At 42.0% G+C, this 19,560-nt stretch overlaps 1 protein-coding gene across 6 annotated transcripts in view; it reads left to right on the top strand.

Annotated features, from left to right (window-relative positions):
- The window catches only part of HTR1E (5-hydroxytryptamine receptor 1E), a 35,325-nt gene extending 16,541 nt beyond the window's left edge, over positions 1-18,784 (top strand). For 4 of the 6 annotated variants that reach the window (XM_027743664.2, XM_027743665.2, XM_039388114.1 and 1 more), the window contains 2 exons: positions 24-890; positions 16,353-18,784. In XM_027743664.2, the coding sequence (XP_027599465.1) occupies positions 16,515-17,609 (1,095 nt within the window). In that variant the 5' untranslated portion in view covers positions 24-890; positions 16,353-16,514 and the 3' untranslated portion in view covers positions 17,610-18,784. The remainder of the gene's footprint in view (positions 1-23; positions 891-16,352) is intronic. The other 2 variants (XM_027743668.2, XM_027743669.2) reach the window with 2 other exon arrangements.
- Positions 18,785-19,560: the final 776 nt, after the last annotated feature.

Below are 19,560 nucleotides of genomic sequence, written 5' to 3' on the forward strand. Positions count from 1 at the left end.
ATTGCCTCATTTTCCTCCTGCAGGCACTCAGCCCTGGGGTGCATTTGCCACCCTTCAGCACTGGATGAAGCAGGCAGTGACTCCACCAGCATGAGTATGCCAGAGGTCTTCTTCTCTACACCCAGTGCTGCTCCAGCAGATTGCTAGGTGAGAAGTAAATCAGACCGATTTGAAACATGGAGTACTTCTCACATGCTCATTGAAAAGAATAAGACTTGCTGGACAGTCTCCACAAAACCTCAACACTCTTTTGGACTGGCATTTCCTGCCAAGTGTGCCAGCAATGTCAGCATGAGAAAAGACAACTAGGAGTAAGGGCTACAGCTGCTCCTTTAACACTGTTGGGACAGCCTCCAGAGTAAATTTCCAGCTCCTACTGAATCTGACTGGATATATCTTCTATGCCAATGCCCTTGCAAAGAACCAAAACCTTTTGGAGGATGTTTGGAATTTCATCTGGGCTGTGTAGAATCCAGCAATAAATTATTCCAATATGAAGGTCTAGTACAGTTAATAGATCCTATAAAACTGGCTACTGTGTTTCATCATGTTTAATTTGCTGCAACAACCTGCAGACATCCGAGCTGTTTCAGCTTCCCTTTTATAATCATCAGGTGCCCTGAGAGAAGCTCTCCCAGCTGAGGAGGCCCTGTGTCACCAGCATCTCTGCATAGACAGGCGGTGCAATGCCTCCAGAGCATTCAGCTGCTTCTCATCCTCCAGCATATCCCAAGTGAAGCATCTTCCCTACCACTGTGGGGAGAGCCACAAAGGGCCCTGTGGCCCAGTCATCCCAGAAAGAGTGGGCAAGGAGGAGGGCAATGCCAGCCTCTGACCACCTGTAGCTGCAATCTCTTCTGGAGTTTGGGATTGCCCAGGCTGCACAGCAGGTTGGTGCATCTCTCCAGGGATTTATCTGGAGTTAGTCTCCTGTTGTGTTTTGTGGTTTATGAGGGATAAGATTCACTACCGCAGCAGCCTGCTCTGCTGCCTGTGCCCCTGAGATAGTGCTTAGCATGAGAGCAATCTGGTGTCCCACAGTCCATGGGATGGTGGGACTTTGCTTCTTGCACGGGCTGGAGCATCACAGAGGTCTAGTCCATGTCTTCCAGTCTTTGGTCAGATGGGCTCACATGCCACCGTAGGTAGCAAATGGCTGTGGCAAAACAGGGGTGTTGGGCTAAAGGGAACAGACCTACATACCTTAAACTTACCTAAGAAAAGACGGTTACTTTAGCTGCTGCCCAGACGAAGTGTGGTACTGCTGCTGCTGTCATTAATTTAACATTGTTTATTTTTTTTGCCTAAAAGAAACTTTCCTAGGCAGTCATGGATTTTCTATTTAAACTAGAATAGGTTGAGATGATGGTTCCTTCATATATTTTCTTGTAATATATATGTGACAATTGTTTTAATCATAGAGTTATGTAAGTTGGCCTCCAGAAGTCATCTAGTCTAACCTCCCTCTCCAAAAGTAAAAAATACAGGTTAGTCACCTGCAAGTGTATTGTGCCACATAAGGAATCGCATTAAATGATTTTTCAGGAGATTTAAGGTGTGTTGTGAAAGAAAGCAGCTGAGATATTAACTATCTCCCTGTTGCATGGGAGTGTTGATCTACTGCAGGCTCAGAAGGCTCTGCAGCAGAATCTGGACAGGCTGGATCAATGGACCAAGGCCAATTGTACAAGGTTGGACAAGACCAAGTGCCCAGTCCTGCATTTCAGCCACAACAACCCCTTGCAGCATTATAGGCTGGGACAAAAGTGCTTGGAAACTGGCCCATTGGAAAAGGACCTGGAGGTGCTGGTTGACAGCAGCTAAACACGAGCCAGCAGTGTGCCCAGGTGGCCAAGAAGGCCAATGGCATCCTGGTTTGGATCAGCAATAGTGTGGCCAGCAGGACCAGGGCAGTGATTGTCCCCCTGTATTCTGCCCTAGTAAGGCCACACCTCGAGTGCTGTGTCCAGTTCTGGACATCTCAATTTAGGAGGGACATGGAGGTGCTGGAGCTGGTCCAGAGAAGGGCAAAGATGCTGATGAAGGATCTGGAGGGTAAGTCCTACAAGGAGCAGCTGAGGGAGCTTTGGTTGTTTACTCTGGAGGAAAGGAGGCTCAGGGGTGACCTTGTCACTCTCTACAACTACCTGAAAGGAGGTTGTAGTGAGGTGGGGATCAGCCTCTTCTCCAAGGCAACTAGTGACAGGACAAGAAGAAATGGCCTCAAGTGGTGCTAGAGGAGTTTCAGGCTGGACATTAGGTGGAATTTCTTCACAGAAAGGGTTGTGAAGCATTGGAATGGGCTGCCCAGGAAGGTGGTGGAGTCATCAACTCTGCAAGTGTTTAAGGAAAGACTGGACAGGGTACTTAGTGATATGGTCTAGTAGACAGGATGGTGTCTGGTCAAAAGTTGGACTTGATGATCGCAGAGGTCTTTTCCAACCTAATTGATTCTATGGTTCACTGCCACCAAGGATGCTGCAGCTGGAGACAAAGGATAATGGGTTATGGCCAATACATAGCAATGAGAGTCTGCCTCTGACCCTCCCATCTGCTTTCTCAGTGTGTTCAGGTGCCGGAACAAGCTCTCAGCAGAAAGTGGCTGTGCCTTGGACCCACTGGGGAAGTCCTCAGCAGGACAGGACAGACTCGATGCCCCGAACTCTGGGGCAGGTGTGCTGATAGGATGTTTCAGGAGGGGCAGAGCTCTCCTGTGAAGGCCAGTCAGGATTTCACATTCCATCAGATCTATTTTGTTTTGGTGATTTCTGAATTCTGAATTCCTCATCATAAGCGGTGCCATGTAAGTCCAGAAATAAACTCATGTAGTGGTGACACAGAATCACAGGAGCTCCTTTTCTTACCCTAAGTTCTACTGTGTTACATTGGTATAATGTCCTAGAGACTCCACTGTGTGAAGGAAGAATATTTACCTTGCACAAGCTTTGACTGAGGAAAATTTACTCAGTCTGGTAGGGTCTTCTGGACCATCCTGTTCAGAAATTAACTCTCCATCCAATTAATGTCTCACACAGGTTGGTATATGTCTGCTTTGGAGACAGAGAAGAAGTGTTGCCCGGTGAGCAATGTTCACATTTAATGAAGCAGGACGGGTGTCAAGCCTGGCAGCTTGTCCAAAAAGGATTAGTATTATTGTCTGTTGCTGTCCATCATCTCTCACTGCAAGCAATACTGGGCTAGGTATCAGCTGTAAAGCTGACAGCATCTAAAAAGTGAGACAGCAAGTCTCCCCATGTGGGATGAGGAAGCCTTAAATGCCATATAAGTGTTGTTCCAGCCCTTGCTGGAGTGAACAGGGGTCATGCAATGTCAGCTCCTTTCCTTTTGTCACCTCAGGGGCAGGTGAGTCAGCATGGTCGTGATGTTCATGGTTAGAATTCAAAATCTCAAACTAATGAGGTCCTTGGACTTTCAGTAAATATTTAGGGAATAACATGCTGGTTGTACAATTACATACTGGTTTTGTATGTACAAAACATACATAATACACATATTTTTAGTCCCTGTATGAGTTAGAGAATGTATGCTCTTTTAATTTTATAGAACTGATAAATTTTAAAGCATTTTGCTTTGCTATATTCACCCTTGATGCCACAGTAAGTTCTACCCAAGCCTGTATCTACACAAGCTTCCTGAAGCAGATGTCTGATAAAGCAAAAGAGACAGACACTCTCCATCTTCTACCCCTTCATATTCCCCTTCATTTGTGTGTCAGAGTAAATCAAGGCTTTGCTTGTGCTGCTGATTAAAGTACTCTGGTTTAATCCAGAAATTAATATAGTTCTTAGTGAGAAAAATACATTTGAAATGCACACGGTGGGTGTCTAATGTATTATACCCTTAAAATCAGTCTTCTACCACTGAGACAGGCACCTGGGGGGAGCATCGCGGGGGGATTCTGGTTAATTTTTTTTTCCATGACCCTTTCCTTGTTAGCATGATATTAATATCTCTTAATTGTTGTGAGTATTAACTGCTGCAGCAAAATGCAATCCAGGGCAAGACACGTTCACATAAGCATTTTTCTCATTAATAAAAGGCTATGTGAATAGGATGTTATTAGCATGAACCACAGTCTTCTGTATTCAGTATAACCAATTTACTACAAGGGGAAAATAGAAATTTAGTATATGTAGTTTATAGCCGAAAAGCGTATGACTTCCAGTGGCATTCTGCTGAGAATTAGAGCCAAATACTGTCCTTTTTCTTTCTGCATCATACACACCAACTCCTGTACTCTTCTTCCAACGGAGTTTGATTCATCATGTTTTATTACACCTGCTAAAGGACAACTCAATCATTATAGTGGGTGAAATTTTGTAATTACTCCATATTTATGTTGTATTTGTGGGTTAATTATTTTATGCTTTTGGGTTTTGACAGGTAATTATCACTAATTCATATAACGACATACCTTAAATGGTTGATATTCAATTATTTTCATAATGATTTTTTGCTTATTCTGTATTTACATGGCACTCCAGACAAGTAGTTACAGTGCCAGTTGTGTGATCTTAGTCGCAACTAAAAGTCTCCAAAAGCAGAGCTATGGTTTAGTTGTTCCAGGCAGTGGACAAAATTAAACATTTTAGCTTGCTTGTGTGTATAGTAAGGATTTCAGGGGAAAAGTATGTCTTCGTGTGGAAGCTACAGCTAGAAGTAGTTATCACTAAGACCCCGAATAATGTAACTGAGGTATCACAACAGTGGCTGTATTTATATGGGTAACCAAAAAGTCATTTGTATGTGCTGTCAACTCAGTGAGTGCCTGGCATTGATCTAATGGTTCCCATGGCTTCCACTACCAAGAGCAAATTTCTGGAAATAAAAGCAGTAAGTCTCTTTTTCATGTGATTTTTCAAGAGCTATTGACCAGGATTAGCTTGAGAATTTTGTTCAAACTGTGGCCTAGGGCCCAAGTTTAGCTAGAGCTTGCCTTAAGACTGAGATGGTAGCATGAGTTCAATTCAAATACAAACTCACATTACCATAAATGTACTGGAGCAACTTTGGACCCTCTTTCCACATGGCAAACTGAAGGTGAATCAGGCCACCATGAAGGTCAGAGCTCAGCCAGTCTAATATCTGAATGCCTCTTCATCAGCAGGATTTGCACTCAGAACTTGTGCAAGAAGTGTTTTCTCACACTAAGCAGGAATCTGTCCTTGACCTTTAGGCTGTTGTACACCACGTGGGCTGCCAGTACTTCATTTCTCCTGCATTTGCAACAAGCACACTGGCCAGATGGAAATCCCACGCTTGCAGTCCCAGGCAGCCGGCTCATGCCACCAGCCCAGTGCTTCTCACCAATATGAGACATTTTTTTACATTATTAAGGACCCACAGCACCTTCTGCTACAATAAAACTATTTGTTCAGTCACAAAAAATTTTCCTTTCAAACCAAGTCTAGAGCCGTTGTGAGTCATCTGCTGTATTTTACCAGCGAGAAGTCGGGTGTATATTCACTAAGGCTTAATCTGAAACCTTTTTGTTCACAGTAGAAGTATTTCCATCGATTTCAAAGGATCTCAGATCAAGCTTCAAGGCCTACTAAGTTTTAGCCTGTCAAATTTGCTCATTTGAGGCCTTTATGAATTGCAGAGCAGTTGTGTACAGAACCAAGTCATGTGGAGATTAAATAAACCCCATTGACACCAGTCTCCTGATACGTAATAGCAGCAAGAACCAAATACCGACTGGAAAAAGAATGCATGTACAGTGACATTTAGTTTGTATAAAGTGATAATCTCCATATAAATGCAAATAGCACCATTTCCCCAGAGCTGAATGTATGATATTCATCGGTAAATATTTGTGTGTCTTTGACATGTCTCTAAGCAGCAGGATGAGAAATTGAGATGGAAAATGCAGTCACAGGTGAGAATTCAGCACAGAATTTTTTTGCAGTTTTTCTCTCAGTGCATTTGGGAGACCTTGAAAGGCAGATGCTTCCTTTTCTAGTTAGTGGTTTAAATGCAAAGCAACAGAACTATAACAGACTATGATGTATTAGGTTTCTGCCAGTAGTTTCCTGACCCTGTCACTCATGCTGTGCTATGTGACTGGGCTCCAAGCCTGAGAAACTCCTCAGAAAGAAAAACTAAAGCAGCTAATTAGTTTAGAAGTCTCATACCTATATTCAGAAAGGATTTATGCACCCAGGAGCTAGTGTTTCACCATCTTTATACAAGAGTAGCGATTTTATAGGCCAGAGTTTCAGGGACTTAAATGACCGAAGCATCTTTAATAATGCAGCACCTGTACATACAGAGGCTTTTTCCTCTGCATGAGGAACAACAGCACAGTTGATCAATATGAGGAATGAGTGCTTGGGCTCTTCAATTAGGAAAGAGAAGATTGAGGGTCAAACTGATGAAAACAGAGGCCTTTAAAACCACAGGTGACAGGAAAGGTGGGTAGGTAATAACTGTTCAACACAGGGAACGAGTCTTCCCTACAAGGCACACTTTTAGAAACATTTAGATTTCCTTTAAGCCATAAAACAGTGAAGATTAGGTAGGATTTCAGGCATGTGCTTAGGGATAATAAGCCCAGTTCTTCTGCAGGTTACAGCGCTGTTGAATTTCTAGAGCCAGCTCTGCATTTGGGCATCAGGAGCTGCAGGACAAGTCAATCCCATTGTCTTTACACGGTCTCCCGCCCACAAACTGCATTTTTCTCCTCTGAGGTGTTAATAAGTGAGGAACTGGACTGTGCCTCCCGCAGGGCCTGTGTTGCAGTATGTGAAGTGTTAGGCTTGCAAACTGTGTTGGGATCTTCAGCTCAGAGACAGTAAAAATAAGGATTGCCAGCTGGGGAGAAAACCCAACTCTTCCCACAACAACTTTGTCTAGTTATATTAGATGTAGTCCTCTTCAGAGGAATTTAAGAAGTAGGTGCTTTAAGAGTTAGCAAATGAAACAGATTTCTTTCTGATGAACAGTTCTTTGTTTGAAACAATTTTACAAGTCCTCCATGATTTCTGTTCTAAAAGACCATGGGAGGAGAATCACAAGGCAGTTTTGTTTCTAGTTACAAAACAAACAAAACATTATTATTTCAAAGGATACTAATCTTCAAAATAGCTCATGTTATTTAAAAAATTACCATTTCTGGAGCTCTATGGATAGTCCTTCCATTCTCCGTGTAACTGCATCCTAAGGAAGTCTAGAATTTTTTTAAAAAAGAGTAAACATGAGTCAAAATGAGTTTGAGTAATGGATTTTCTTTTTGTAAGTCCATTCAAAAGGGGAAACATAGATTTCTTACTTGAGAAATTAAACTTTTAGTGACCAAACATTTTGTTGCTGGATCTAGTTTTTAAAGTACGAGGTTTTATTTTTTTTCAGAAGATAACAGAGTGAACTCCTCTCTTTCCAAGTCCTCCAGCACTTTGTTGTGTGCTTCTCTATTTCCTTCAAACACTAAGATTGTGTATATGCTATTCCCAGCTAAGAAACAAGGGATCTCTTCAGCACCAGCCTTTCATTGTTGTGACAGCATGGCCTCTAGAGTCATTTACTGTCATTTTAGCTTTAAGGCAAATGTGACTCTAGTTTATTTTACTTTGGGAAAATATTTTTTGGACTTGTTATGGATGGATCTGCGTCTTGGCTGCTGCCTGGCAGACTTGAGTGATGTGGCTGCCGGAAGAACTGTAGGTTTTGGGGATGGACTCGCCTGCTCATTCATATGTTGTGTGCGTTCATTTTACGGTTAAACCTTACTGACCAGCTTCATGAACAGCTGTCCCTGGACCACCCATCAGTGAAGCATCGTCCCAGGTGTTGCTCTTTTAAGGAGGGCTGTAAGTGCTGAAAATGGCACACTTCTCTGCCCTTCCCTCTTACAAATTATAGGGAGCGATCTTGCAGCTTAGCTGCCGATGTCTGATAGGGTATCTCATTATCCAAGCTGTCCTCCCACCTGTATTTTACCTGATTGCAGGTCTTAGTCATACAGTCAATGAATAAATAGTCTGAATGAAGGTTGAGCTGTAGGAGGAAGGATTATGAAGGGCCCCAGGACCCACCAATACTCAGCATCAGCTCTCTTTTGTTTTGTACCTTTGTTCATGCCTTGCTGAACCATTCAGTAAGACAAAAGGGAAGTGCAGATCAAAACAGCCAAGCCAAAAGCAGCAGTGGGTATTGCAGCAGCACAAAACCCAGGGCAAATGTCTTCCCTTGGGATGTTCCATAGCAAGAGATTTGAGTCTGTCACCAGGTCTTTGAAATTTTTATGGTTCTGTTATGGAAAACATCCATAGCAGGGATCACTACCATAGTCAATTTTATAAAACAATATAGGTTAAAAAAAATTAAAAGCTTTAACAATTTAGATAAAAACAGAGGAGAGGGAATGTTGGTAACCCGGCATCTTGTAAAGATGCTTGTACAAAGACAGATAGAACCAAAAACACAAAGAAAAGGTCTTCTTTAGTAGTGAAAAACATTTAGAAATATGAAGTTCAAGGAAGACAGTCTTAGCCACAGGTTTTCTAAAAAAAAAAAAAATTAATCAGACAATAATGTCTCTATGTGAGAGTGACAGTTAAGCATGAAGGTTGCAAGGGTCAGTAACACTTGCAGACTGTATTTTTCTTTCAAGATGAGAGGTTAAGTGTGTAGGTTACATGTCTCCTGGGTCTGGCTGTCTATAAATTAGGAAATCCAGGGCTCAAGAGCACCACTGCACTAAGACAAGGTCTGCTGACAAGCACAGCTCTGGAGCAGCTACATGCTGCTGTGGGGCAATCAAACAAGCTTGCTGCCTCTGTTAGCATAGATGTCATGCACGTATCAGGGGAGAGCACTTCAGCTGACTTTAATCAGGTTAACTCAGGTCACTCATGTAGCTGCAGTGACTGGGAACTCCAGGGCTGAGAATCTACCATTTCTTGGCTGGGTGAATTAACCCATTCAGCACTCCATGCTAATGTAAAATAATGTGTCTGGTACCCAAGCCGGCTCATTTCAGCACTTATACAAATGCAGTCTGCAAAACAAATAGAGACAAATCAAAACATCTTTTCCTTTTCTGCACTGTCAGGCACAGATCTATAGTGAAAGAAGGTTTCTATCTCCATAAAGCACCTCTGTAGAAAGAAGACGCACAGGAAGAAGGTCTTCTTGCAACAACTTGATGGGAAAGGCAGCACTTACATGTTTTGACAGTGTAGGGTTGTACTACAAATTCTACCCCAAAATATCTAGCAAGATCCAGCTATCCATGTCTCTTGGCTCCATGGTGTGGTAAAATACAGCTTCTGGTGTCCATAGGTTAAACATCTCAGGATTTAAAGTAGAGCATGAAAAGGGTAAAGTGAAGTGAACTGCAAGGAATGAGCTGAACTTCACACGGGTATTTTGTGTAGTATAAAACAAAACAGACTTTTTAAATGTACAGTGCTAAGGTTCTAAAGTGTTATGAGAAGTGATAATGAGTTTTATTTTTTATGAGTTTGTTTTTTCATTTGATTGTCTCTTTAAAGCAAGTTATTATAAACTTAGAGTATTATATATTACAAATTATTACAATTAGAGTATGCAGCTACTGTAGGGTTTTTGTGAGACATCTGTATATTTTACCACCACAGTGAATTTTATTTATGGCTGACTTAAAACAGGACTAAATCTGCATTGAGTCCTAGTTTGTATCAGATTGCAGCTCAGCATCATCTTAGGAGCTTTCACTGCCTAAGATTTACTAATTTTTATATTGAAGTAGATAAAAATGAGTAATCATCTGTGAATGATAATTATGCCACTGCTTGTGGGAGGGAACATGGTTTGAAGATCATCGCTAATTATTGTTTCTCATTTGCATGTGCCAAGATACGCACCAGAAAAGCTTACCTCCATCCTGGATGGATTTCTTTCAAAAAAACGCTTTGCAAAACTACCAGCTTGTGGTCTTTCATTGACTCGGATCAGATTGCACCAGGGTTTTTGGGAGGCAGCACCAATTTTCTCTCAGGCTTCTAAACTGGGAAGGGAATCCTCTGGGCTGGCAGTGTCCACTGGGAAAGAAGGTTAAGCCTCCCTGACAAGCAAGGAGAGATCCACCTTATGATGTTGAGAGGGTTAAAATATCATGGTCACTCTGGCATTTGTCCTGGGCTCTTCAGCAAAAGAGATGGAGAGCAATAGAAGATCAGATCCAGGGCCAGAAACAACAGTGCCTAAGCACCGCTTCACAGCTTGTCATTTTAGCAACCCCATAGACAGCATTTAGTTTCCAATGGAAAATAAGCAGAGCCATGAGGGTTACTGCACACACACACACACACACAGCTGGCCTGCAGGAGCACTTAGTTTTGCTCTTGCACAGGCAAGAGGACAGGACTTACCACCTGAGGAGGTGATGGGTTGCTACCAAAGCGATCAGGCCTGGTGGAGGCATTGAAGCAACACCACCAGGGTGCTGCATCCTTCTCTCCCCTGGGTCCCTATGCCAGCCAGCATGGGGAAAAGCCCCTGTCCCACCCAACCATGATCTCGAGTTTGACTCATGTGTCTGTCTGGACAACAGATTGAGTTATTGCCCTGATTTTGGCTGTGGGTGAGCAACACTTACTCCCTTTTTGACTTGTTACCCTTCTTCCACTTTTCATCCTTCTTTTCACCAGCCTTGACCCTCCCTTTCTCCATCTCAGCCTCCTCCCAGATAGACAACCCTGACCAAATTACCTTCTCCCTATCAGTCCTGGTTGTCATAAATCTGGAATTTATGACACAGTTAATGTAAGCAAGCTCAGCTTTACAGATGATGAAGAATTGAGGCTGCACACGCCATGATTCAGAATTCTCCACAGAGCTCTCTCCGAGTTTCCCCTTTATTAGGGTTCTTTGCTAAACAGCACCTGGTGTTGTCATTCAGTTAACTAGAATTCCCAGGACTTTTTGCAAACTCAGTGTTTTGATTCACACACTCCTTCTCAGCTCCAAGGCCGAAACACTCCCTTTTGATTCTAATTAACTGAATGCATGTGCTGCTGGCTTAACTTACTCCCACAAGTTTTATATGCAATTATTGTTGCAGCAGCTAAGGTGCTGTGGGTCTGGTGAGGCTGTGCTCCCAAAATGTCCCCTGTGCTCCCCTCTACTTTTCTGTGAATTTCGACCACTTCCCATATAACTCCATCTCAACCACCTGCAAACCCCAGCCATTCCTACATAAATTGTAGCCACCTAAGACTAGTGCCATAACATGACCTCTGCAGCAGCACTGAGCTCCTCAGAAACCCAAAGCAACACCAGCATGCCAGAGTACAGTACAAAGTATTTGGAAACTTATAATCTTCAGTTAAACTCAGCTCTATCATTTGACTACGAAGAAACCATGAAGTCCAAGAAGATTTGTTGACTTTACAAAAGCAGGATGATCTAGAAAATTGCAAGATCTTGCAAAATAAATTTGACGTGAAGGCCTGAATTTCAGGCTTTGTATATGAACTTGGAAGAGACAACCTCTTTGAGATAATAAGGAAGAGCATTGGAAGTTTAGCGTCTTTCCATAGTTTGAAATATTAGCATTATCATAAATGTGCTAAGTTATATTTTCCATAAACTGTCTCACAAATCATGCCACAGATTCTTGTCCTTCACAGCTACAATTGTGGAAATATTGAAATTGTAAAGCTCTCAGACCAATTCAGACTTTAACAAAGTCAAATTGGTTTATTGCTGTCAAGGGGACAAAGATGTAGCAGTTGTATAGTGCCATAATTGTTTAGAGAAAATGTAGAACCATGGATGTAAAGGAACTAACCTGTGCTGCACATACACGTGCAGTGCCAGTTCCACTTGTTCTCTGCAAGTGATGTTGTTCCATGTCTTATGAAATGGTGAAAAGTTCAGTAGCCGAGGAGTGGGAGTCAGTGTGTCCAGCAGAAATTCAGATTATGCTGCTACACCATGGTCCTCTGTGGAAAAGTGGGAGATATTTTTTGGCAGGAGCAGACATGGACATTGCCATCTCGCAGCTTAAAATTGTCCAGTTGCTTTTAAGGGACAATTAATCAACCTCTTTCCCCTTTTTTCCTCCTAGACAGCACTCAACGCCATTAACAATAATCATCTAATATGAAACCTGATTGATTGATTCCCGTTTGGAGTAACCCAGATGAGTTTCTCTCACCAAATGCAGGAAATTAATCTGTGTGTGTAAAATCCTCTCCGTAGGAAATGACTGACAGCCTAAAGGAACACAACTGCAAAACATAAACATGGCAGTGCTTTTCATGAGAGTACTTTAAATAACTGTTGTTAATGTCCCTTCCAAGATGTCATTTAGAAAACCACAATCAATTACTATAGTGATAGCAATACTATATATAGCAATTGTACACAGGTGATAGAAATGCTGGAAACCAGCTATTCTTGACTAGAGATAGTAATATTCTCCTTGTTAACACATGTGGTATGACCACAAACACACCTGCATTTTTAAAGATTAATGATAAGTAGCATTTCAATCCTGCACTGCATTAATAAGCAAGGTCAGTCGTTGACATCTCCTGGTAAATCACTTCCCATTTTAAAACCCCATCTCTTTTCTGGGCCAAAATACTCCACATAGGCACCATCTGACTCAAAAGTAGAGAGAGAACAGTTGGACAAGCAAGGACAATGAGGGAAAGGCTGGGACACAGGCACTGTGGGAGACTCGACACGAGCCCTGGCCGAGCCCCTAGAAGTAGTGGGTGAGTTGGCAGCAGCAGGTCAAGGGAGCTTGAGGCTGCTCCAGCACAGGAGGTGAGCTGGGAGGCGAACAGCCGGGGCTATGGGACCCTGTGCATTCTGTAAGGCAGGAGTTGGAATCAGATCATATAGAAATAAGGATGGCCTGGAAAGAGGAGCAGCCAGGGTGGAAGAGCAGGTGAAAGGAGCCACAAAGCCTACAGTCAACTAATTATAACTGACTAGTTATAATGCCAGTGTGTATCCTCATGAAGTGGGTAAGGGATGACAAGAGGCACATACTTAAGCTGTAGAAGAAACCTTCATCCCTTAAAAACTGAAGTGACTTTTCAGCATTTAAATATACTTTCTTAATATTGGCTTAATACCATTCTTGTATGTAGTATTTATGTTGTTTGAATTGCTAAGGGCTCATTTCCTATAAGGAGCTTGGGAATTAAAACTGAATTAATTCCCCAGTGATGGGTTTTGACCATAAACCGATGGCCTTGCATGATCTGAGGTACCTGTAGGCTGGTGTTCTGCAAGGGTGATGTTTTGTTTATATTTTTCCCTGTCTTCAATTATTGCAGTGATTTTCCAAGGAAAAAAATGCTGGCCCCACTGAGCAGTGTGCAGATTTAAACAACCAAACTCCCCCATTTCATCAGCAGTATCCTTTATCCTAAAGGAAACCTGGTGCTTGGTCTGATTAAGTTTGTTTAAAGACAGGTTAATTAAGGAAAGAAAGAATTTATTTTTCGGAGTATCCTTGTGGTACAGAGAACAGATAGAGCTTAGAAAGGATTTCCCTTGGGATGCATCAGTGGGAAAGGCTATCCTGGGGAAGAACCACAGCAATTCAGCTCCTCCTGGATTAAAGATGCATATAGACAGTGCTCAGCAGAGAAAATGGTGGGGAACACACAGCATGGGGAGATGTGCCAGGACCATGAAACTTCAGAGCCCCTAGAGAAGTGAAGGACAGGAAAAAGAAATGCTGCTTACATCAAGAAGCATCACGAGCTCTCCTGTGGGTGGACTGGCTCAGTAAGTGGTTGTGGAAGACATGAGAATCCCATGGTGTCTTCAGGTGTCTTTGGACCGGTGTGCTTGTGGATGGGTTACACTCGTTAAGTGATAATGCTGAGGAAAGTTTATTAATTACAATTGCTTCTAGTCTGTTCTCCGGGAGTTTAGGGAAGTAGAGAAAACCCTTATCCTCTGGTCAAAACATCAGACATAGTAAGGGTGCAAACTAAATAAATCAGGATCTGGCTTGACAGAGAGGACTCCCATGAACAATTTATGAAAATGTTTGAGCTGAAGTTTTGACTTTAGGCCTAAACAGTCAAATTGCCATTTCCAGTCCTGAAGACTGATGGATGGATTTCCATCTGACTTCTCCAGTCATTTTTTAATAAGCAGGCTTGATATTTTCTCCGAGGCTATTCATATTTCAAAGCAGTTTAAAGCAGTTTCTTAAGAGTGGATTCTGCCTTAGGGGAAGGTGGTTTTGCTGTTCCTTGGGCAGAATTTAAAACTGACATTTTGCTAATCCAGAGTCTATAAAAATACAAATCAGCTTTCCTAGAGCCTATCCACAAATAGCAGTTTTTTCTAAAGTTTCTATTTTTGATTGTTCCTCATTCAGCTCATTCTGAAGATGGCACTCCAATTTCTGAATAAGAGCGTATGTACACAGAGCTAAGCAGTTGACTAGCTTTAAATTCATAATTTCTCATTCAATTTCTTAATTCCTTATTAGCTTCCACGTTCAAACTCTCTCTCGGAGCCTAATCCAAGTCCCACTGGTGTCAGTGAGAATGGGTTTTACCTTTCAAATTTAGCCATCTAAAAATCTGGCGTGTATTCTAAATGCAACTGTGGAGGAGCCACTTGTAGTCAAAATAGAGACAATCAGCATTTCCAGGACATGATTCATAACATCTGCCCTAAAGACTTGTCTTGAGAGGGGACGAGTGTATTTCTGGCAGCCACTATCTTATTCCCCTGCCTGTTGAGGGAGCCTGTACAACCAGTACAGGCTTACTTACTCTTTGATAAAAGAAGCCAGGTGATGAAACTCCAAAGCAATTTAATTAGAGGTGAGATAAGAAAAGGATTTAATTCGTGCCTCCAAGGCATGGGGTTACAAGACGCACACATGGCCTCTGCCTCAGGTGCTTACAATTTGTAACACTGTTTGTCCAATCCGAGGTTTTCCCACCCTCTGGCTTTTGCCCTGGTCCACCCCCAGTCCACACCTGGGGAATTGAGGCTGGGGTCTTTTTGGGATCACCTACTTTGTCCCCCTAGTCTTCCTCAGAGCACAAAGGGCACACATTCACCCAGCTCTTGGCTGCATCTTGCAGTTTAGGCCAGAGTACAAGTGTTCTCTAAACAGAATAGGCCTACCTTGACAAGAGACTAAACATTTCTAATGGAATTCAGGGGATATTTGATATGGGGAGCATGGAATGGGGTAATAGGGTTAAGAATCTGTGTAATTGCTATGCTAAGGGTAAGGGAAAGGGTAAAGGAGTACATGCTGCTGTTTCTAAAATCTACTTCTCCTGTATAACTACTTATAAGACTTATAAAAATTAGAAATACCAAAAAACTAAAAGGACCTTAAGGCATCACAGGGGAAGGAATCTTTCTGTTTATTTTCATGGGAAAAGATTCAGACTTTCAGTTTTCTGCATCCTTTCTGCAAGGTAAATTACAAATGAGTAAGCAAAGCCCCAGAGCATATCCCAAGTTGCATCTCATGGACTGCTAAACGGCTTCAATCAGCATTTGGGATGTATGGAAAAGACATCTGAACTCCTGAAACAGCATTAAACGTTGGGGTTTTTTTTAATTATTATTCATACCTTGCATCACACTGGGCTCCTTGACAGGGAGCACAATTAGATAGAAATCTCAAAGCAATGGCAAAATCTTTTTGTCTGTCTTCTTTAAAGATGCTCACGGTGAGCTATGTGGAATGTCAGGAATAATTAGACAAAACTATATAAGCTCCTAGCAACACTGATGAGATGTGTAAAACTAAGCATTCTCCATAAAGTTTTAAACATTGTTTGAAACCTGCATGATAAAGGTAACCTGAGAAATTTTTAAGCACAGTTTCAAATATATTAATACAGACATGGATATGAAAAAGCAGAATGGAAAACTGTGAAATGCCGGCATGCCTCTGCTGCTCGTTTTCAAAGGTGATACATAGAAGTAATTGATGACTCTCATACAGCAATTGAAATGAAAAGGCAAATTTCCTCAGCTCTTCATCTGCTGGAATGTATTTTAACAAGCAGGAAAAAGACTAGCTCCTGGTATCAATAATTCACAAAGATTACAGACATGTTTGTGAGAAGGGACCTCCCACTTTAAGTAAAATCTCCAAAACCAAAGAAGGAATAACCATTTCATATCATCGGGAAATCTGGCCCAAAGTGCCCTTTGGAGAAGGAAAAAAGAGAACCATGAATGCAGAGAAAAGGGGGGAGAAAAGGCAAGTGAAAAGAGAAGAAGGAAAACCACACCAACATTTTATTTGAGATAGTAATGTTAGAAATGTAGAACTCTGTACCAAAAGGTGGGATTATCCTCGATTGACTAATAGATGTGATTTTATCTTCTAGGAAAACAATGAATAGGAGGAAACCTGGAAGCTTTTTGCTGCTTTGTTGAATATGGGATTATAAAAAAAAATTGCACCTGGAACATCTCTCTAAATGGATGACTTCTGAACCTGCAACCCTTCATTACCTGAAGCAGCACCTTCTTGCATCCTGGAGGAGAAAATGAATTTCACAAATTGCACCACTGAAGCCAGTGGGGCTGCAAAGCCAAAAACAGTAACTGAAAAGATGCTTGTTACCCTGACCTTGGCCACAATCACAACCTTGACTATGCTGCTGAATTCTGCTGTAATTGCAGCAATCTCCACAACCAAGAAGCTCCACCAGCCGGCAAATTATCTCATATGTTCACTAGCTGTGACAGATCTCCTTGTTGCTGTTCTCGTCATGCCCTTGAGCATCACTTACATAATGATAGATAAATGGACTTTGGGATACTTCATCTGTGAGATCTGGCTTAGCGTCGACATGACCTGTTGCACATGTTCAATCCTTCATCTGTGTGTCATTGCATTGGACAGGTACTGGGCAATCACAGACGCTATCGAATACGCCAGGAAAAGAACGGCAAAGAGAGCTGGGCTGATGATAGTCACCGTGTGGGCTATCTCCATTTTCATATCAATGCCCCCTTTGTTTTGGAGAAATCACCACAGCATCAATATTCCCAGCGAGTGTCGCATTCAGCACGATCATGTAATCTACACTATTTATTCCACATTTGGGGCATTTTACATACCCTTGACTTTGATCCTGATCCTGTACTACAGAATTTACCACGCTGCAAAGAGCCTTTACCAAAAGCGGGGTTCAAGCCGCCACCTCAGCAACAGGAGCACAGACAGCCAAAACTCTTTTGCCAGCTGCAAGCTCACACAGACATTCTGCGTCTCGGACTTTTCCACGTCTGACCCGACCACAGAGTTTGATAAAATCAACGCATCCGTGAGGATCCCACCTTTCGAGAATGACTTGGACCTGGCTGGCGACCGGCAGCAGATCTCCACGACAAGGGAACGAAAGGCTGCTCGCATTTTGGGGCTGATTTTAGGTGCTTTCATTTTGTCCTGGTTGCCCTTTTTCATCAAGGAACTGCTTGTGGGCCTCCACATTTGCACTGTCTCTCCAGAAGTAGCGGACTTCTTGACCTGGCTTGGATATGTCAACTCCCTCATCAACCCTTTGCTGTACACGAGCTTCAACGAGGATTTCAAGCTGGCCTTTAGAAAGCTTATCAGGTGTCGGGAACATACATAAAAATACTGGGAGATGATGATGCTGACATGACTCCTAGCCTTAAAATTGAGCAAAATAATTTGACTTTGTCACCATTTCCCTTGATAAAAGGGATTTTTGTGTTTGCCTATTTGCTTGACTTATTGTCAGCCTGTAATTCATTATGCTGTTTTTTTAATCTCTAGTGTTATTCATGGTAAAGGGTTTGAAATAAATTTATTCTACAAAGGAAAAGATTTTTTAGAAATGAAACAACAAAAGAGATATTATTACTATTAGATACTGATGTTTAAGACATTTTTGTAATCAATGATTCAAGAAGCAAACAACGGTATTCACTTTTATACTTTTTCCATTTAAGAATCAAACATCTAAATTGTCATGCACTGTAAAACTGAACCCCATAAATACATATTCAAAAATTAATAAACACTTCATGATCATGACAGCTAAACAACAAATCTTTACTTTGAATGGCATTCTGTAACAGCCACTTAGAAGGGAAATTACCACCATTTCCACTTTGGGCTGTAGCAGAATAAACTATTCCTTTCTTCAGGAATACACTCCCAAAACAGAAAGCAAAGTTCAGTTCATTGCATCCGAAAATTAATCTCATTTTTTATTCCAAAGCAATTGTTTAGGTGACTGTCTTCATATAATATTCCAGATTTATCTGAAAAGAGTTGGGCAGACACCTCTGCAGTTTGTTTGGGAATTGAGAGGATGCAGCTAGCAAGTGTCACACTTGTGAAACTAATTGCACATCTGACTGGTCACACATTTAATACCACTAACCTTATTTCTTCAGACCTTGTATTTTGGCCGGTTCTGGAATGATATTATTCACTTGTGTCACACTTCACCTGGGCCTTGTAGTGAACAACCCCATGTATTGATTGATCTTACCCCACTGACTTAAACAACTGGAAATCTTTTCTAGCTAACATTAATACCTAAAAAGAGGGAAAAATTAATCTCAGTCACTGAAAATGTTTTTTAGTGAGGAAGCACAGAGATCCCGTATGGTTTTTCCTTTTTGCAGCTTGTTGGAGGTGGAAACTGTTGATTGAAACTGGGGAAGTGTGTTCTTATCCTGCCTATCTCTAAAGCTTCCAAAGCAGCTCCCCAGAGTACCTATGCTGTTAAGGAAAAAAAAAATAGCTGGGAATTAAAATAAAATGTAGTATTGTTAAGAAGTGCTGTAGAATAATTGTATTTTTTCTTTCAGCAAGCTCAATGGAAATGATTATCAAAGAAAAGGATTGGGCATAATTTCCTGAAACAAGGTGAATATGACAGGGAAGACAGGACATATGAGCAGTTCTGGCTAGAAGAGAGTAGGTTTTGGTGTCTCTTGAGTCATTTCCTGCTCTTCTACAAGGGTGCCTAGCTGCAATAATGATCAGAAAGGGAAGAGTAAATATGCAAGACTGCCCCAGCAGACAGTCTGAGCCACCCCAAGGCACTCAGCTAAGATGAGGCAGAAGCTATACTCCAGCCAGCTTCCTTGGGCTGTCACTGGGGCTAAGGTTCAGCTGTGGGCTGCAGAAGGGTCTTTGCAGATTGGACGTGGCACTGAGTGCCATGATCTAGTAAATGGACTGGATTTGGACCAAGGGTTGGACTCGATGATCTCGGAGGTCTTTTCCAACCCAATCGATTCTATGATTCTATGACAGAAGAAAGAAAGAGGTGGGAGTGACAATGCTGGTGAAAGGTGTTTCAGAGTGGAAAACCAACAAAATGAGATAAGCTGCCAGCTCTGACTGCTGCTCCTAAGGGCACACAGAATAATTTAGGTTGGAAGAGATCTCTGGAAGCCAACTAGTCCAACCCCCCTACTAAAAACAAACCTCCAAGTGGCACCAACCCCACAGCTTGGCACTGCTGCTGCTATGTGGTGTGCAGTCGTGTTTCTTGTGGAAAAGTAAGGGCTCATTTAACTCTGCTGCCAAGACTGATGCTCATT

This window comes from Pipra filicauda, unplaced genomic scaffold (assembly GCF_003945595.2).
Source record: "Pipra filicauda isolate LSUMZ 115617 unplaced genomic scaffold, ASM394559v2 scaffold60_size3304689_pilon, whole genome shotgun sequence".
NCBI lineage: Eukaryota > Metazoa > Chordata > Aves > Passeriformes > Pipridae > Pipra > Pipra filicauda.